General features: G+C 42.8%; 1 protein-coding gene and 1 pseudogene across 1 annotated transcript; both read right to left on the bottom strand.

The window, feature by feature from the left end:
• Positions 1-1,067: 1,067 nt before the first annotated feature.
• LOC107538707 (olfactory receptor 51L1-like) lies at positions 1,068-2,005 on the bottom strand (annotated as a pseudogene).
• Positions 2,006-12,895: 10,890 nt separating this feature from the next.
• Positions 12,896-13,834, bottom strand: LOC107538675 (olfactory receptor 51B6). The gene has a single exon (XM_016214997.2). The coding sequence runs from the start codon at positions 13,832-13,834 to the stop codon at positions 12,896-12,898; it is 939 nt and encodes a 312-aa protein (XP_016070483.2).
• Between the last annotated feature and the right edge of the window lie 5,907 nt (positions 13,835-19,741).

The following is a 19,741-nucleotide window of genomic DNA, read 5'->3' as shown; positions in this document are numbered from 1 at the left end:
TCACCATTTGTCTCCTTTTTACCCCCTTCTACCTCTCCCCACCCCCCTTTTTCTCTGGTAATCACCACACTGTTGTGTGTGTCTGAGTTATATTTTTCTTTACTTAATCTCTTCACTTTTTTCACTCAGCCTCTCAAACCCCCTCTCCTCTGATGGATGTCAGTCTGTTCTCTGTATCTATGAGGATATGTATTTATTGATTTTTAGAGAGAGGAAGGGGGAGAGAGAGAAAGAGAGAGAGAAACATCGATGTGAGAGAGAAACATTGATTGGTTGCCTCCCGTTTGCACTCTGTCACCACTGGGGACCAAATCCACGACCTAGGTGTGTGCCCTAACTGGGAATCAAACCCACAACCTTTTGGTGTACGGAATGACGCTCTAATCAACTGAGCCACCCAGCCAGGACTGTAATTATTATTTTAAAAGACACATTAAGATCAGTGAAAACAGGAAAGAATAAATGTGGATAACAGAAATCAAATATACTTGAACAAGTGGACAGTTAAAGAAAAGTGAGGAAAAATATGGCAGGGTCTCAGGATTTGTGTCCCAGACTATGATACGGGCAAGGGGGATTAGAAAAGCATTATTGGAAATTTCTCTTATATCTACAATGAAGTTATCTTTGATAGATGGATAGAATAAAAATATTATATTGTGAGAAATGGTGGTAAACTCATTAGTTAAGCCAAACAATATAAAGAGAATTCAACTTTTCATATTATTATGGTAATTTATCCCTAATAAAATTATTTATGAATTTAAGTTCTAACAGATCAGTAGAGGAGAAAATTAAAATATCATGTTGAACATGCAAACATTTATGTTAAAAAAAAGCATTTTTTTCAGTGTAAGAAAGTAGTGATTATATATTTATAAATACATACATAAGTAGAAATAAGCATCAACTTTGATTTTTACAGTAGAGTCAATTCATAATGTACAATAAATTGCTCAAACTAAAAATAAATAAGCAGGAATTGCTTTGTTGTTATAAGAGGGCTCTAAAAAGAAACTTGAACACATTCCCCATTTTGAATGACATGTTCCATCCCCAATGTCTCATTATATCTTCCCCAGTGAAACTACTTTGCGCATGGCCCTGCGGATTTGCTGGGTCTTGATGCTATTGATAACGGGGTTCATCGGGGTGGGAAGAGCACAGAGACAGTGCCATGAGGATGTGCACCAGGGGTGGGGTATGGTGCCCAAATGTGTGCACAACTGACAGGCCCAGCACAGGCACGTAGAAGCGGAGCACAGCCAGGATGCAGGAGACACAGGTGTTGAGAGCAGTGAGCTTCTCCCCTTCGGAGGCGATGGCCAGCACGGTGTAGAGGATGACAGTGAAAGAGAGCAGGATGAAGAGGACATCAGGGCCCATGGCCAGCGCGATGACGCACAGCCCCTAGAGTCTGGGAAACGTGTGTCAGAGCAGGCCAGGCGGATCCTGTCCTGGTGAAGGCAGCAAGCATGAGACAGTGCCCCAGGGCGACAGTAGTCAACTTTCAATAGGTGCAGTGACGGGGCAGCAGTGATGGGGGCGCTCCGCGTGCCCAGCACAACCCCGGCCAATGCCTCCAGGGGACCTGTGAGCACAGATCCAGCTATGGGATGGCCACCAGGCGGTCCAGAGCCAGAGCAAAGAGCACGGCTGACTCCATGAAGGAGAAAGGGTGTGGGAAGTGCTGCTGCAGGACACAAGGCACTCGGCCCCCTTTCCGGGCATCAGACCGCAGCACACCTAGCCCTGAGGGCAGTGTGGACATGTGTAGGCCCAAGTCTGTCACAGCCAGGGTGGCCGGAAAGTAGTACATGGGCTGGTGGACGGAAGGGTCGGTTTGGACCAGATGCAAGATGGAGGCATTACCCAAGAGGGCCACGAGGTATCCTACAAAAATCGGCAGTGAGATCCAATGGTGAGCCCGTTCCAGGCCTGGGAAGCCTGTCAGCAGGAACGCAGAGAAGCTCAAGTTGGCTCTTGGTACAGCGGAGATCCTCATTCTCAAGAGGCCTATTCACTCTGACAAAGTGGCGGTGTGATTGGAGATTACCAGGCCGGTGAGCGTGAGCCACGCTGCTCTCCCGAGAGCCACCCCCTGCTGGCTGGCCTGGTCGGCACCCTCTGGAGCTCTGACCTCCCAATGAGCAACGGCCCTCATAAGCAGCTGGTCTTTTCCTGCTTTCCCCCCTCTTTCTCTCACCCCCATATAATCCTGTTCTTACCGCAATGACTTTCAACCTCAACAAAGGTTTTCCCTACTCTTATTCTTGACCAGTTAGTGAAAGAGGTTATTTTTTTGTCTTAGAAAAAAATCTTTATATCTCAACTTAAACAGTATGTGCAGATTCTCAAAAACTCTATTACTCCCTGTCTTTTTGTGTGTGACCTTTTCAAGTATTTCTTATAGGAAAAATTATCTCTAATTTTTCTAAGCACATTGAGGATGCCTGTGTGGAGTTGCCGCATCCAGTCTGCTTTCCCTCCCTATTGCCGTTGCGTGATCCTCTTCACATGTTCATGCTTCTATTTCAACTCAGCCGCTCTAAGGGAGCCGGTGTCTTACACCTCAGGCATCTTCTCAGCCCCGCCCCCCCGGAAATCTCGTTATTCCTCTCACAAAATCACACTAACTTATCCTACATAGTCTACATCTTCATTTAAAATATTTATTGAATTTACTGGGGTGACATTGGTTAATAAAGTTATAAAGGTTTCAAGTGTACAGTTTTATAAAACATCATCTGTGTATTGTATTGTATTGTGTGGTGTTCACCACCCAAACTCAAGTCTCCTTCCCTCAGCATTTATCCCCCTTTACCCTGTTCTCCCTCCCCCACCTCCCTTTCCCTCTGGTAATCACTATGCTGTTATCTGTGTCTATGAGGTTTTTGGTTTTTTGTTGTTTTGGAGGGGGAGCATTAGTCTACATATTTAAAGCTGCTGCCTTCACACTAATTCCTGAGATTTTTTTCAAGTCTAACTTCAGAGTGTACTGACATACCTGCTTCTTTGTTTCTTTTCACTCTTGTCTCTATATTTGCAAAGATATCTCTCCACAGAAATCAAGCTGGAGACTTAACACAATTTACACAAGCCTAATAAACCAGGTAAACTTGTTAGAACAATGTTTCCTCAGCAGGTATTGTGAAAAGCACATATCAGTATGTGCATCATGAAACAGAAGCAACAATGACAGAGCCTGCTCCTCAAATTCATTTATTAAATACTAAAAACAGGGGTACCTGGAGCAATGCTCAGAAGACACCTTGCTACTCTGGATCTCAGTGTCTGATATAATATTTCCCTTTCTATCTTCATCAATGAAATGATGACAATATTTTCTACTTACAGAATGGATATGTTTTAATTGGCACACCGTGTGTACAAAACTTAGCACAAAATCTGTGATATGATAAAGGATAAACACATGTGTTATTGCTTCCATCCAAAAACTGAGTTTCTTATAATTTCCCCTGTTTTCCTACCCTTTACCTCTCCTATTATATGGAAATAAAGTCCAACTCCTCTTTAATATGAGAGCGCTTTAGTTATGGGCATAAGGTGTCCTGGGCCTTTGAAAGGTCGGAGAATCTGCTGAGAGACCAAAGGGCTGAAGGAGTCATTGGGAGACAGTGAGAAAAGGGGGTGCTGAGAAATGGGTCATGGCATATACTGAAGGACAGAAAGCAAGGCTGAGGGACAGAGTGAAAGACGCGGCTCAGAAATCGGGGAAGGCATAATGAGGGTGAGATCAGAGAAACATGTGAGTCAGCCAAACGGTGACCTTGCTGAGAATATGCTGAGGGGCCAGCTGGGGAGGGCCGTGCTTCAAGTGGTCTCAGAGGCTGCAAGGCCGTGGGGACATGGAAGAAGAAGGGGGGGTGAAAGCTGGCGAGAGAGATGGTGATGGACAGAATGAGGCGAGATGAGTGTCCAAGAGGAAGGGGGCTGTGAAACGGAGGGGACGAAACTTAGGAGCAGAAGGTGAGGGAGCGGCGAGGGATGAGCGGCCTGGAGAATGGGGAAGCTGAGGCCGGAGACGGCCGCTGAGACAGAGCGGGAGACGGGTGGCCGAGAGGCAGAGGGAACTGCAGGCAGGGAAGAGACGGAGGGGGAGTGAGGGGGACACCAACGAGTAGGCTGGTGGGAAGCTCAGGGACTCAGAGAGGGCGGGAGAGGCAGAGGGAGAGGCAGAAAAGAGGGGGGCAGAGTGGGAGCTCAAATGAAGGAGAGAGAAGGGGGTTAAGGAGAGGAGAACGGCTCTCGTGAGACAACGGGGGGCGGGTCGGGGGGCAGAAAGGATGGGTAATGGGAGATGTGAGACACGGAGGGGCTGACGCGGGGACGCGTTAGGAGCAGAGGGAGCATGGGGTGTGGAGGAGCCTGAAGTTGGTGCCCTAGAGGCGGCCAGGGAAACTCCCGCGGGCCTTTATTCGGTCTTCTCACCTCAGGGCCACTGGACAATGCAGACAGATCTAGGCCTGTGGCCCCCTAGACAGGATTCATTAGGCAGTAGAGTGAGGTTAAGGAAGCAGCTCTGGGGCCAGATCTGCTTTCAAATCAGAAGTCAAATATTTATGAACTCTATGGCAGAGAAAATTGTTTGCTTAATCTCAGTTTCGGCACTTGAAAAACTGAGACAATTATTATGTCTACCTTGTAGGTTATAAAGCCATTTATATACAACTCTCAACGTGGTGCAGTTGGAACCCTACACTCAATAGACGCAGATGATTATTATTTGTGGATTCCAAGACTCCTTTCTTATGGAAAGGTCTCCATAACCATTGCCTACCAGGTAACAGCTACAACTCTTCCCTTCGTGTCTGCAGTGGGCTCTAAGGGAAAGTCAGCAAGTGATCTGACAACAAAGAGCAAGAAACTCAGGGTTTGGAGCTTTGAGTCCATAAGTGGTTTTTGGACAAGGCAGCCACGTGGCTTTGGTAAAGTGACTGAATCCCTGTCCACCTTAGCTTTATTCTGTGATGGACAATGCCACATGTTCCCTGCTTCCTTTCCAGGGAAACTACTGGGTTTAATATGGGACTGTGGGAGGAAATGCTCTGAAGTGCTGGGGGCTGCACCAGTCAGGGTGGAGTTGCTGAGATTATGATTCTTTGCCTGACACAATTCTGTATCACTCCACTCAAAACCCAGCCTAGCAACAACTTCTGGTCTCTCTTTCCAACCCAAATCATCATGGTGAGATATAATAGGACAGCAGCCCTAACCACAGACCAGTCATCGTCCTGGAAGCTGCCCTATTCCATAACCCTGCTTACACCTGCTAAGTAAAAGGCATCAGAGAGGTGCCTCTATCCACCAACCAAAGGACCTTCAATAACTTGCTGGTCCCTCACTGTCCGTAGCTCCTTTCCTGACCCGTGCAGCACTTTTCACTCCTCTCCCAGCCTCTTCTGATTGACTCCGGGTCTGCTGCACCACTGGCAATTATAAAGCTATCTGTCTTTCTCCCTTGGGTCTTAGGCTCTCAGAGGAAACTCCTTAGATAGATGCAATCTGGCAAACACCAAAGAGGGATCAATATCCGCCTGGAACTTAGTTTTCACATGCCTCGGTCATCTTCCATGGAAACGTAGAGACTCACAAGTACCACCAAGAGATATTTCAGCAGATCAGATGATGCTTCATTTTCTTCTCCCACTAGCTGCTGTGGTTACAAGAAAACTTATTGGCTGACCCTCAGTCTTTCTGTGATCCCTCTTTTCCCCAGTTTCGCCTCCCTTTGAAACTCTCCTTCCTCCCAGGTAGCTATTCACACTCAGTTATTCAGCAAATATGTAGAGACTACAGTTTTCGGCTGGCCATATTCTTGGATGAAAAGATTAGTAAGACCCGAAGCCTTTGATAAAATAATTGCCTTTTCAGAGCCCAGGAAATTCTAAACTCCTAAGTCCATGGCAAAAACCAAAAAATGTTATTGATTAAACAGACTCAGCAAGTTTTCTGTTCGGCCTTGGATGAGGCGGGAGGTGTGGTGGCTTATATATAAGGTTCCTTATGACCCAGCGCTGTGAGGAACACCTCTCAAGAAGCACTTTCTGGTCACTGTAATTTTTTTAAAAAATATATCTTTATTGATTTCAGAGGGAGGAAAGGAGAGGGAGAGAGAGACAGAAACATCAATGATGAGAGAGCCATTGATCGAGCCCACAACCTGGGCACGTGCCCTGACCAGGAATTGAACCCCAATTGCCTGGATCCTAGGTAGACGCTCAACCGCTGAGCCTCCCCCAGCCAGGCTGGTCACTGTAATTTTAACCTGTGGCAGAGAGGGGTGGGAGGACCCAGAGCACCTGAGCAAAGCAGAATTAAAAAAAGAATGGGGACGGCCCTTTGAGAGATGTTACCGGAAAGAAGTCCATTCTAGCTTCCTGGGTGTGAAGAAAAGCTTTCTTAAAAAGAAAAGAGTTCTTCTTAGCTTTGGATCCTACTGTAAGAATAGGTGTACCCAGGAATTCATTTAGTATTTATTCATGAAGTATCAACTATCTGCCTGGAATTATATTTATAAAGATTTACTTGTAAATGCAACATGCATACTTCCTCCAAAGAGTTTAATTTAGTAATCTATTCTGGAGGGGGGGAAAAAGAAACTAAACTGAAACACAAAATAGCACACTAATATGTACTAACATGTCATATACTAACATGTATGTAACCATGGGAAATGCAGGGTTCCATAGGAGCCGACTGATGAAGCCTCTGCACTGGTGTTGGAGGGGGTTCCTGTCAGGGAAAATGTCCTTGAAGATGCAACCTCCATGCTGAGACTTCAACATGAATTTCATTTAGTCAGTGGTAGGGGCAGTTTTAACTGGCAATTTTAGATTTACAGTCTTCTGAGCTATTAGATTATGACTTAGTCATGTTTGTGTGGTTTCCTTCATTGAACCTTAGTTGCATTCCAAGTCATTGTGCAAGATCTCACAACTAAAACTGACAAGAAGCAAACACTGATTTCAGCTTAATGTCAGACCTGAGGTTGTGGGACTTAGGAGTCCACAGAAAAGGTAAAATCAGGAATGAGAAGAGTTAGAGGTGGCATCAAAGCTTCTTACTGGATAATCAGGAAGGGAGCACATCCTCGGGCAGATTTGGAGCTCTGCCTCAGTCAGCCATTAGGGGAGAGTGCAGAAGCTCTGAATCTTCCAATGTGACTCAAAAGTCCACAGGATACTGCTTAGCCGGGATAGAAACTGCAGAGAAGGACCTTGGCCAGGTAGAGATGAGGAAAGAAGTTATAAAGGGCCATGGGAAAATATACATTCCCTAAAGTTAATTAGAATTGACATTTATCTGATTTTTGCTAAGTTCTGTTCTGGGTGCTTTTTAACGTACTATTCCTTTTTCGTTTTTGTTCAGTTTCATTTTTGTTTTAGTTTTTGCATATTGATGATGACCCTCAACAGAGTTTTCCCTTTGATACTACTCAGAATGCCAGGTCTCATATGTGGGAGGAGGCATTATAATTTAAGCAAGAGAAGTCAGCATCTTTAACCCATATTCAATAAAGAAATTCACACATACTCAGAGCAATGGAAAAAGAGGTAGATGTTGGCCATAAAAAGGTAGGCAGAAGGTGGGACATCCTTCCCAAAGGGGTGCCTAGGGACAGCCCAGCCATGGGCACAAAGAACACCAGCACAGCACAGACGTGTTTGGTGCATGGTTGGAAGGCTCAACTCCACTCCTCTTGGGAGGCCAGTCTTTCCAGGGTGTATAGGATGACTCCCTAAGACAGTGCAATGAGTGCCAGGTCCAGCATCACAGTGAACGCCACCAGTGTGTGCCCATACAGGTTGTTGAAAGTGGTATCCGTGCAAGGCCAAGTATATCACCTCCTGGTGTAGACAGAAAGGAGAGAGGGTTATGTTTCTGGTTCTGTGTGTGTGAGAAACTCTCAGTTCACTGTCCACAAGGAGCACAACTGAGCCTATTCTGAAATAGAGGTTGAGAAAGCCTATGGGAGAGAGATGCAGGGATATATTTGAGCCTGGCATGCTTTTAGGGTCCTAGTATAGGTTTTATACTGGGCCCCTCTACCCAAAATCTATACCTAGCCGGCTGAGCCAGGCTTGGTGGGAAATGAGATTTCTCCGCTGCTGAAACAGCCAAGTTAATCTGCATGCTTTGGCTTTCCAATGTCACCACCAGGGGGAGCCTTCAGCCTGAAAGTGGCCTTAAATTCAAATCCGCTTCAAGAAAGTGGATCTTTTCTTCCAGCTCCATCTACCCATGTCCTTTTAAAACTGCCACATAGCTCTGAAAATTGCCAGCCAGTTCATTCCTTCTCTGAAAATGATCTCTCTGTCTCATTCATACATACAGTACACATCCACATCTACCCAAACCAACACAAAATCCTGAAACTGACGAAGAAGGATGCTTTTTATTCATGGTCTTTTTTTTTTTTTTAACTTTATTTTTATTGTTGACACTAGTACAGATGTCTCCCCCCTTTGCCCACCTACACCCAGCCCCCACCCGCCTTCTCTCTGTCCGTCACCACATGGAAAAATAAAATAAAACTTAATTATTTACTATTTACATAACCTTGAGAATTTTCTCAAATTAACAAATTTTATTTTTATCAGTAAAATTAAAATATGAAGATTTGTTCTGTAGAGTTTTGCTGAGGTAAAATGAATATAAATCTCCTAATAGTGCTGAATTTGGCACAAGTGGCTGTTAAAATACTACTGCAAATTGATTCTACTATTAAAATCATTTCAATTAATATTTGTTAGCCCATCATTTTGTGCCTCCCTCCCTGCACACATGCACATTCACATCATCTGCTATCACGCTGGCTTCATGCAGTACTAGGTAACAAGCAGACACTCAGAATCCATTTGTGAACCAATGAGCACTTACTTTAAAAGACTCTTTCTTCCCTATATGCCTAATCTTCAATCCTAGTCATATGGCCATCTACATTTTGATCATCCAGACACTCTAGTTCAGATTCTGCTTCAAAGGCACTTAATAAATGTTGATGTATCAGTGTCCACTTTCAGAACGATTCCAGAAAACATCTGGTCCACATGGCTGACCCACAGTCTAGGCTTCTTTGTAGTCTGCTCCAGATTTGTGGAGGTCATGAGGAAGGGAAAAGTTTCTGAGTAGAGGCTTCAAACACCCTCAAAAGAAAGAGGCTCTGAATCCTCAGGAGAGTGTGTAAATTCAGTGCCTTATTCCCAAGAACACTCTGGCCTACAGAGGGAAGCCGCCACCAGCTCCATGCATTTGGCTCCTGGAGTTGCTAAGCATAGTACCTTAAGTCAGTACAGTGAGCCAAGGAGGTGCGGGTCGGACTCCCCTCCGTGCACTGCGCAGGCAGCCTGGCACCTTTTCAAGGACTCGCTCCCATCAGCTCTCCTCCCTTGCCTGCAGCACAGCCCTCCCCAGCTCTTGGAGAATCTCAAAATCTTCCTTGAAAAGTAGAACTAAAACCTCCACCATTCCCTGCTTTCTCACAGGGTTCACATGAGAATGGAATGCAAGTCTTTGCATTATAATATCTTGTCTACTATCAAACATTGTGCTTGTCAGCAAGTTTTTACAGAGTCCTCACTTTCTTTGGCAGACCAGACCCTTCCAACCCTGAATGCCAAATGATCCCATTTTCGCAAAAAGTCTAACAGCAATAACAACAACAACTAAAAGTCCTATAGTATTTATTATGGTCCAGGAACTATTGAGTGCATCACATGTACTAATACATTTAATCATTAAAACAACCCAATAATGTGGATACTATTAGTATCCCCATTTAAAGTTGAACAGATCAAAACACAGAAAGGTGACATGATTTGCCAAAGAGTACACAGCTCGTAAGTGGAAGGTGGCTTCGTAAATCAGACTGACTCCAAAACTACTACACTAGACTGTATACCAAGAAGCATGTCACGGTGGGCTTGTAGAAAGCTAAAGAGGTCATAGCTGGATTTCCTGTGCTGGACCAGTTAAGTAATTGGTTGAAGACACAACAAATCTTAGTAAGTTGGGAGCAAAAAGCCAAGAGAAGCTTGGATTACTTGAGGTGTAATTGGAAGAGGGGTAGCTATGCCTTGGTAGAAGGAAAACTTTGAAGAATGCCTGACTCCTTACTAACTGCTGAATAATACTAACTCCTTACTAAATGCTTAGCCTTGGTTGCAATTTGGCCGTGAGGCACTGTATCACGAAGGCCTCGGGCGGGGGTGGGGGTGGGGTAGAAGGGCTCAATGGGGGAAAAAGAGGACATCTGTAATACTGTCAACAATAAAGATAAATTTTAAAAAATAGGTTTAGGCAGAATGCATAAGTAAAAGCATACATTTGAATGCATATATTGAGCCAGTGTCTCTCTCTTAATGCACCAGAACATCAGAATCATCATTTTTTACTTTAACTTCATAAACCTCTGTTAAAAATGGTTTTATTCCAGTTAACAATGAAATAACTAAAACTCAGTGGTTAAGTGACTTTGAAAGGTCATGTGCCCATGTGTGGCAGAGCTTGTCCTCCACTGGAGCCACGATGAGACTTGAGGCTGTCCCCTGTCCAGTTCCAAGAGGGCTTCATCCTGGATCACTCACTGCGGAGGGAGGCGCCAGTATTCGCAAAGCTTGGGAGGGGAATGGTTGGAGACCCTAAGGCTGTGCCTAAGAGATAAGACTTAGGTCCTGGGAGGGGCTGACAATTGGGCCCGTTTAGGTCTTGGCTCCGATAACACCTACCGTAGCCCTCCCAACCCTGAGTGCACAGGAGCTCCCCAGGGTTAGCTGCTGATGAAGAATTATGAGTTTAAAATTTTATCCTGGAGACATCGGATCCCAGAGGAACACCTTGATTTCTCTTCTTCCTTTAATTTCCTACCCACAGAGAAAGCTTCCCTTGGGCTCCTTTTCTGATCCTCACTCCTGTCTCCCCGGCTCTCCCTCCTTTCCTTCTATACTTCCGTCACTCATTTTCATTCCCATTTCACTGACCTTTAATTTCCCATTTTAGGCTTGTTCTCTCCTCTTCACTCACTGTTCCTTATCTTGTCACTTGGGCTGACCTCTAAGTCACCTCATCTTTAGCAGAAAGCTTGACAAGCAATGCATGATCCTTAGGAGCTCTGCGTTACCAAGTAAACCACAAGCACACTAACTGCCTGGCTTCTCCGCAGGTCTTGACTGATGATTCTGTCTCCCTCTAACTAACTCCCAGCAGTATTTCAGCTCTGCGGTTCCCAGGGCTGGAGATGATGCTAGGCCTTTTCCCTACAGCTCCCAGTCATTCATCTGTGGCCACAATCAGAGCCCTCAGAGCCCCAGAGAGGCAGGCAGAGGTCCTGTAAGAATAGTCAGGGACATAAAGTTTATTCTGCCATTGAGTCTGCATGTATTAAGCATCTATGATGTTATAGAGAGTGTTGGTTTCAGTGGAGGTGATGCCTGGTACATAACAACTGTCCTTTAAAGTCATACCTAAATTTTTAAAAATTACTACATAATTTAAATGTATCAGATTGCATTGAATGCAATCAGGTGTGTTTTATTGTAATGTTACGTCTCATGGAATGGCATGAAGCCAGTAGTAGATTCACATCCAGAGCCCTGTCAAGGTAACAAGATCATATTTATAATCTCTTAGCCCTTCCCCAGACAGGAGACAGTAAATGTGATATTCTTGATGGGGGCAGAGGGAATAATTGTAGTATACTACTGTGAATCTGCTTAGTTTTAATGCTGTAGATGACAGAGTTCATTAAAGGAGGGAAAATGAAATAGATGTAGCTCATTGTGATGCATACTCAGATATGTTGAATCATTCTAATTTGCTCAAAATGTTTGGAGAGGAGGTAGAGGATAATGGGTTTTTGCAAGGAAGGTGACTGCAATAAATAGCTAGGGCATAGTGAAAGGTCACTGGAGTGTGTATGTGTGGGGGGGGGTGAGAAGGGCCAGGGGGGTGGGTGGTGAGAAGAGGGAGGAGCACTTTGGAAAGTGCAGACCAGACCAATTGACTTCTGAAGCATTGGGCTTCTTACGAGGTTGAGGGTGAGGCAGACTTTGCCTTTGTAGAGTTCAGAAAAGGAGGAGCAGAATGTAAAAACAAACAGAATAAAACAACAACAAAAAGAAATTTTGTTTTGACAAGGATGAGTCTGAGTTGCTTATTTTCACGACTCTAGTCAGTGCTATTTTTTATGCCATGCTGAGGCAGGGGGGGCAGAGCAACAAACATGGTTTGGAAATGTTGTATATGCTTCTTATTTTTTAGTAGAATGCCTACAAAAGTCCTACTTTCCCCATAACAATAACCGATACTGGGATGCCCCATCGGCAACCCAAAACTTAGATTCACTTTCATATCCTGGTAAAAGCTCTGCTGGACTAAAAACCCAATATATCCGGTCATCCAGTCCCCAAACACCAAGCCGATTCTGGGTGCTCTGACCCCAAGTAAGGTTGACAATGTGGCTGAAGCAACCAGCTCTATGCAAGTGGAAAGACCAGATGAATGTCTGAGGTGAAGAATGTAATTACTAGGTACACCAGAACCAATACATGCAGAACATATGGTACAACAATGGAATTTGACTCAAACGCTGGTGATCCACACCGTAGATCCAAGAACATTTCAAGTGCCATAGGCTCACCAAACAAGGTTAATTATCTGGGAAAACAATAAATTAGTTGGAAAATTGAGATATATGCTTAGCGCTGTACATATGTTATATTATATACACTCAGAAATAAATAGGCTAAGATGATGTCCTAAATAGCAGAGCGGTTGGTTTCCATTGACATGCCTTTCCCTAGTTGCCTTTACAAACCAATTGTCAGCTTTTCCAGGTTTCCTGAATTATTCCTCAAAGAATAATGAGTTAAAGTTATGCTCTAGTATGAGGCAGAGAGAATAAGTGAATTATTCCCCTCTGGATCTGCTTGGTCTTAATGCTATAAATGACAGGGTTCATAAAAGGGGGGAAAAGGAAGTAAATGTAGCTCATTGTGATGTGCACCACATGAGGAGCATGTTTTCCAAACCTATGGATGAATGTCAGACCAACTACAGTGACATAGAAGACCAGGATACAGCAGATGTGGGAGACACATGTGTTGAGAGCCTTGGCCCTTTCTTCTCCAGAAGCAATGCCTATGACAGTCTTGAGGATCAAAATGTAGGAAAAACAGATGATGAAAAAGTCCAACAAAACCATTGCAAATACAACCACAACTGGGTAGAGACGATTGAAAGTGATGTCAGCACAAGCTAACTTGATGACATCTTGGTGTAGACAGAAAGCATGGGAGAGTACATGGGATCGACAATAGGGGAACCAGTGAAGGCGAATGATTATTGGCATAATTGACAGACCGGCCCTTGTCAGTACCCCCATCCCAATCTTCATTACCCTAGTGTTAGTAAGGATGGAAGTATATCTCAAGGGGTTGCGGATGGCAATGAAACGGTCATAGGCCATGGCAAGCAAAACACCAGACTCCACAATAGAAAGAGTATGGATAAGGTAAGCCTGAGAGAAGCAGGCCCCATGGCCAATCTTTCTGTGATTCAGCCACAGGACTCCCAGAACTGTGGGCATTGTGGTCAGTGTCACTCCGAGGTCTGTAGCTGCCAACATAGCTAAGAAATAGTACATGGGTTCATGAAGGTTATGATCATTCTTGATGAGGAAGAGAAGGGTGCCATTACCAAGGAGTATGGAGATGTAAACCATCAATAATGGGATGGAGATCCAGTGATGTGCCTCCTCCATACCTGGGAAGCCAGTAAGCAGAAATGGGGAAGTAGTGGTGTTGAGCCACATTGCAGGCCTTGCAAAGAGGAAAATATTACCTTTAGATAATGCAATAGCAGCTCCAGCTCTTTAGAAGTTGCCCCTTGTATGTGCTACCTGTTCATAAGATGTTTAGTAGTCTTGACTTCCAGGGGCAGCAAGGATGGTAATTTAATTATTCCCTAGAGATTCTTAGGTATTGGAAAATAGAATTCATTAAAAACAATTCTACAAATTATTGAGGATTGCCTATATGTAAGGTTATTGAACAATATATTGGGGTTACAGCAATGCATACAGAATAGAGCTGGATGATATCCTTACAAATTGCATAAAAGAAAATAAAGACACAATGAAAGAAGAAATTGCTATATTTAAATAGTGCCATTATAGTGTTGTAACTTACAGGGTGTTTTTTATGGTGCCCCTTATCTTGACTGGTGGCATCAGGGAGGATGTGGAGGTTTTCCAGAATGTGTGAAACCTAGAACATCAGTAGGAAATTTGTCCTGAGCAGTGTTGAAAGAACAAGTACAAACATCCTAGAGCAAGATAAACAAACAAAAAATAAATAATAAACAAGCAAATAAATGAAATAGACTTAGTTAATTTGAGAGAGTGACTAAGGCTAACTATATTTGGGGGAAAATTCAGTTGATGAAGTTCTACACACTTTTGGGAGACTGTAAAAATGATATGAGTTAATTATATGTGTTTATTTTCAAAATACATAGACCTCAAAATCCATGATGCCTAGCATCATAATACCTCAGTTGTTACTGCAATGTGTCTCAAAGAATTCAAAATTTCATAATGTAAACATAAAAGTAAGCAATAAAAGGTGGATTTTATGATAAGCACTTGAGGGCATTATTTGTTGACAGTACAAGACAAATTACTGTTGGTATATCACCTATTTGCAGATACAAAGATAGAAATTAGTTATTTAAGCAAGTTCAAGTAAAATATGTTTAAAAGTTATGGAGTCAGATGAGATTTAACAGAAGTGGGAAGGCTCTGTGGCATTCAAATTTTGAGGTATCTTCTGGGGCAGATGGACAATCTCGGAGGGTAAAAAGAGCATTAACTGGTGTTTCTGGTATCAGCCAGAGAAAAGCAAGGCCACCTTCTGCCACAACTGGTGTGGACTGTATACCTCACATGCTTTGAAAAGAAACATTTTCTGTAAATTTAATGCATGACTCCTGGAGCCCTTTTTGTCCATGGAAAAATGTATGCAAGATTATTGTGCTTTTACCTTCAGAAGAATTTGGTTGAAGGATTTGATTCTGAGACTGTTTAACAATAATGATATTGAGAATGTCACTCAATCTTGGGCTTTGGTTTCATTTTCTTTAAGTGACACTAGTAATTTCTGCCCAGTCATGCTCTTGACACAGGATGTGAGAATGGAATGGAATTGAAAGGAGGAAATGCTTTGCAAAGAGTTATTCTTTACTTTTGAAGTTTTGTTGTTATTACTGAGAAGAGCCTCCCCACTCTCTATCTAATGGGTATATTGTAGGATTAGTCATTGATCAAAAGATGTGTCAAATTTATTAGGAAGCCTGGGGGACAGATATAAGGTAATGGGATTTTGAGGAGGCTAGATTTAACTGTAAATAAAAGTATTAAACTAGAAACCATCTGATCAGTGGAATAAAAGATGATACATCTGAGCAGAAAGGGGAAGGGGAGGAGAGTGGTGAGTGAGTGTAGGAACTTCTGATGGTAGCTACCAATGACTTCCAGCCTGGAGCACTGGGTCTGGAGTATGTTGAAGGAAAAGCAACTCTGTGTTTACAGGGGTGAAAAGGAGGAATAGCTGACTCCTGCCTCTAAGTAAAAGGCTATGAAAATACTCAGCTTATTCAGGGTTAAAGAAGCAGGAATGGGGGGCACCAGGCAAGGAAGATGGAGTTAAAAAGCAAATGCAAAAAAATAATCATTCAGTTCCATTATGTGCCAGGATACTAGGACGTTACATGTAGCTCATTTTCTTTGTAGAAACTTTACAATAACCTATTTCCCCCATTCCATAGAATCATACTGTTTACATGCCCAAGGTGATAGATACATTAAGCAAATGACAGAGTCCTTTTTATGCACTGTGGTTTAGAAAGACTTCAGGAAAGGTGAAATCTCTGTAGTACTTAGGAGTACAAGCACACTTGCTGACCCTCTTTTCTGTCTTCATGCTGAAAACCTGAATATTTTTATTTGATTTACTCAGAGTTGCCTTTGTGGTACATGAGATTATGATGCTGTGGTACTATGAGGTTTGGAGTGGTTAAAAATCCTAGGCTTTTCCTCTTCCCTGCAACCACTCATCATTCCCAGAGTCTCTGTCTTAGAGTAGACGTGGTCTTTCATTGATGAGAAGCTAATCCCCAAAGTCTCAAACCCTGCCACACAAACTATGGGCCCCAAGCAGATATCCTGCTCAGACTTTTTCCTTTCACATGTTCCCTCACCTTCCTTTGGGCTCTTTCCTTCACTTTTTCTGACACTTCCTTTTATCTCCTAACCTTTGTCCCTTATCATTTCTTTCCATACAGTTCAAATTTGTAATCCATTCTCTAATTATTCTATCTGCAGGGCTTCCCATAGCTTCATTCTCAATACTTAATTCTTCACACAGTGCCTAGCACAATATTTGTCTTCTTTTTCAGTCACTAAATGATTGTTTTGCCTACACAAGCAGATTGGTTTTTGACCATCTTATGGGTCTGATTTTGAGCAGGTTAGGGGAGTATTGAATGCCCGTTGCATTCTGTGTACTTTTCCAAGTACAGGAAGATACACAGATGAGCACATCACCATTCCTGGTCTGAGGGCCCAAACAGCCCAGGCTCCATCCAAGATTAATTTTGACTTGGCTGTAGTCTTGGATGATGGTCAGATAGTGACTTTTCTTCGGAAAGTGTTTGAACCGCTGATGATTACTGAGCCAATTCTTCCCACACTTTTAGAAAAGATTCTATCCTTGGGGATCATTTGGACTTCTAGGGGAAATCACAGGGTTAGAATAGGCCCAGAGAGGTTGAAAGTTCAGAAGAAAAGAGCAAGAAGTAGAAACACATAATTCACTGTCCATCCTCTGGTTTGCTTCCACAACTCATCTTTGCCTCATGAGTTCCAGAATTTATCAGTGACCTTATTTTATACATCTTAGCATATAATCCTTAAATAAAACAAATTTTAGAACTATCGCTTTTCTCTAGCTGAGACGTTGGCTCCCTATTTCCTGCCCTCTCTATCCTGGTGCCTTCAGTGGGATGTCAGAGAGATTTATTAGATAACTCACTGACCTGAGTTTTGGTTCTCTCTCATTCTTCAGTTCCATAGTCTTGAATCTGGAAACCTTAGCCTCATCAATTATTTAGTCACAACACCATCCTTTTTATAATCTGCACATAATCCAGGCTAGGAGGAACACTTATTTGAGGTGCTCCTCTCCAGGGACCATCCCTGACTTAGGCAACTCACTGCCCCTCTTCCTTTATCTTCCCTCCCTTCATGCCTCCCACGTTCCATCTTTTTCATCCTTAGTTGCACCCTGGGCTTTGGAGACCTGTGGCTTTGAATAGTAGTCCCCAAGGTCTCTGTCTGTCTTAGCTTTTACTTAAGCCCTGTTGTTAGGAGAGTGATAAGTTATTTATATCTATCAAGACATGGAAAGAAACATAGACCAGCTAAGGATCTGGACTGAAACACAGTTCTTGAAGGAGCACTTTTCCCCAGCTGTCTATGAGAATTCCCAACTCCTGTCCCTATAGTGAGGACTGTGTGCAAATTATAGGAGAGCAGGACACTAGTTTGGGTAAAGTAAAAAAAAAATTCTTCTCCCCTGGCCAGGTGGCTCAGCTGGTTGGAGCATCATTCCAGGTTGCAGGTTCAATTCCCTGTTGGGGCACATACAGGAGGCAATCAACTGATATTTCTCTCTCACATTGATGTTTCTCTCTCTCTCTCTCTCCTTTCCTCTCTCTCTCTAAAAAAATCAATAAAAACATATTATTGAGTGAGGATGAAAAATAAAAATAAAATAGAAAAGAAATCTTCCCACCCACTCTCTCTTTCCTAGTTTTGATGTCTGGCTGCAGCCAATGGGAGCTGAGAGCCCTGCCTCATGAAAAAGTGATAACCCCTTTCTAATCCCTGATTTCCCCTATTTCTCCCTCTACATAGTCCATCTACATATTTTCCATAAGAAGACAGAACAAGATGGGAGTTTTTCCCCCTTTGTTGGTACATGTATCCATTTAATTTTATTTATTTTTATTTTCCAATTACTGTTGACATTCAATATTTATATTAGTTTCAGGTGTACAGCATAGTGGTTAGACATTGATATTTTACAAAATGGCCCTTCAGTAAGTCCACTACCTACCTGGCACCATACATAGTTATTACAATAAGGAACATGGTCAATAATATTGTAATAACTTTTTATCCACTCATCTACTGATGGGCACTTGGGCTGTTTCCAGATCTTAGCTATTGTAAATTGTGCTGCTATGAACATAGGGATGCAAATATTCTTTCTGATTAGTGTTTCAGGATTCTTAGGGTATACACCATGGAATACTACGCAGCTGTAAAAAAGGAGGACCCCATACCCTTTGGGACAGTATGGATGGACCTGGAGAATATTATGCTAAGCAAAAAAGCCAAGCAGAGAAAGACAAACATCACATGATCTCACTTATATGTGGAATCTAAAGAACTTAATAAATTGATGAACAGAATAGATTCAATGACATGGAAGCATGGATCAGACTGATGAATCTCAGAGGGACTGAGAAGGGTGGGTGGGTGGAGGGGCAGAGATTAACCAAAGAATTTATATGCACATATGCACAACCTAAGGACATGGACAATGGTGTGGAGAGGGACTGGGGAGGGGCATGGGAAGGGGTGGAATGGGTCATTGGGGAGAAAAAGGGGCATCTGTAATATTTTAAACAAAAATAAACACACAAACACAAAAATAATAATATTGTAGTAACTATGTATGGTTATCACTCCTTCTATACTTTTACATCCCCATGGCTATTTTGTAACTGCTAATTTGTACCTCTTAATGCCTTTGCCTTTTCACCCATCCCTCCAACCCCCTCCCACTTGGCAACCGTCAGTTTGTTCATGAATGCGAGGCATTTTTAATCAAGTTATGAGTAAGATACGGAGGGCAGGAAGCATAATGCCAATTGTCTGGAATCCAGCTGTCTTACTCTCTTCTCATAGACAAATAACAGCTCAGTGTGTGATTAAGAACATGAATGTTGTTGCCCGGCCGGCGTGGCTCAGCAGTTGAGCATCAACCTGTGATCCCGGAGATCGTAGTTCAATTCCAGTTGGGGCACATGCCCGGGTTTCAGGCTCAGCCTCCAGTAGGGGTCCTATAGAAGGCAGCCGATTAATGGCTCATCATTGATGTTTCTATCTGTTTCTCTCTCCCTCTCCCTTCCTCTCAGAGAGGAAATGTGTTTTGTTTCTGTTTTTTTAAAAAAAGGGTATGAATGCTGGAACTTGAGTATTTGGTTTACATTGTGACTCAGGCTCTTGCTTTCCCACTTTGGGCAAGTTATGTAACTTCCTTGTTCTTTATCTCTAAAGTGCACATAATGATTATTGCATAAAGCTGTAGCCAGGTTTAAATATAAAGCACTTAGAATAGCATTTAACATGTAATAAGCAGTTACTCAGTGTCAGCTATTATACTTTTGTTATAATCAATCACACTTAATATAATTATTTGTATTTTGGACTAACTTTTCCCATTGAACATTCAACTATTTGACAAATAGACTCCATCTTTCACAATTTTATGGCACATAAATATCTAAATAATTATACTATAGAATCAATGTAATGCTCTCCAATTTCCACTACTGGAGGTAGATGATTTCACAGGCAATTTAATGATACGTC

Source organism: Miniopterus natalensis, chromosome 11 (assembly GCF_054644295.1).
Source record: "Miniopterus natalensis isolate mMinNat1 chromosome 11, mMinNat1.hap1, whole genome shotgun sequence".
Taxonomy (NCBI): domain Eukaryota; kingdom Metazoa; phylum Chordata; class Mammalia; order Chiroptera; family Miniopteridae; genus Miniopterus; species Miniopterus natalensis.
This window is presented reverse-complemented; position numbering and strand designations above follow the sequence as displayed.

Excerpts from the sequence above, each read along its gene's own strand:
- LOC107538675 (XM_016214997.2), bottom strand. The coding sequence starts at position 13,834 with ATGTGGCTCAACACCACTACTTCCCCATTTCTGCTTACTGGCTTCCCA.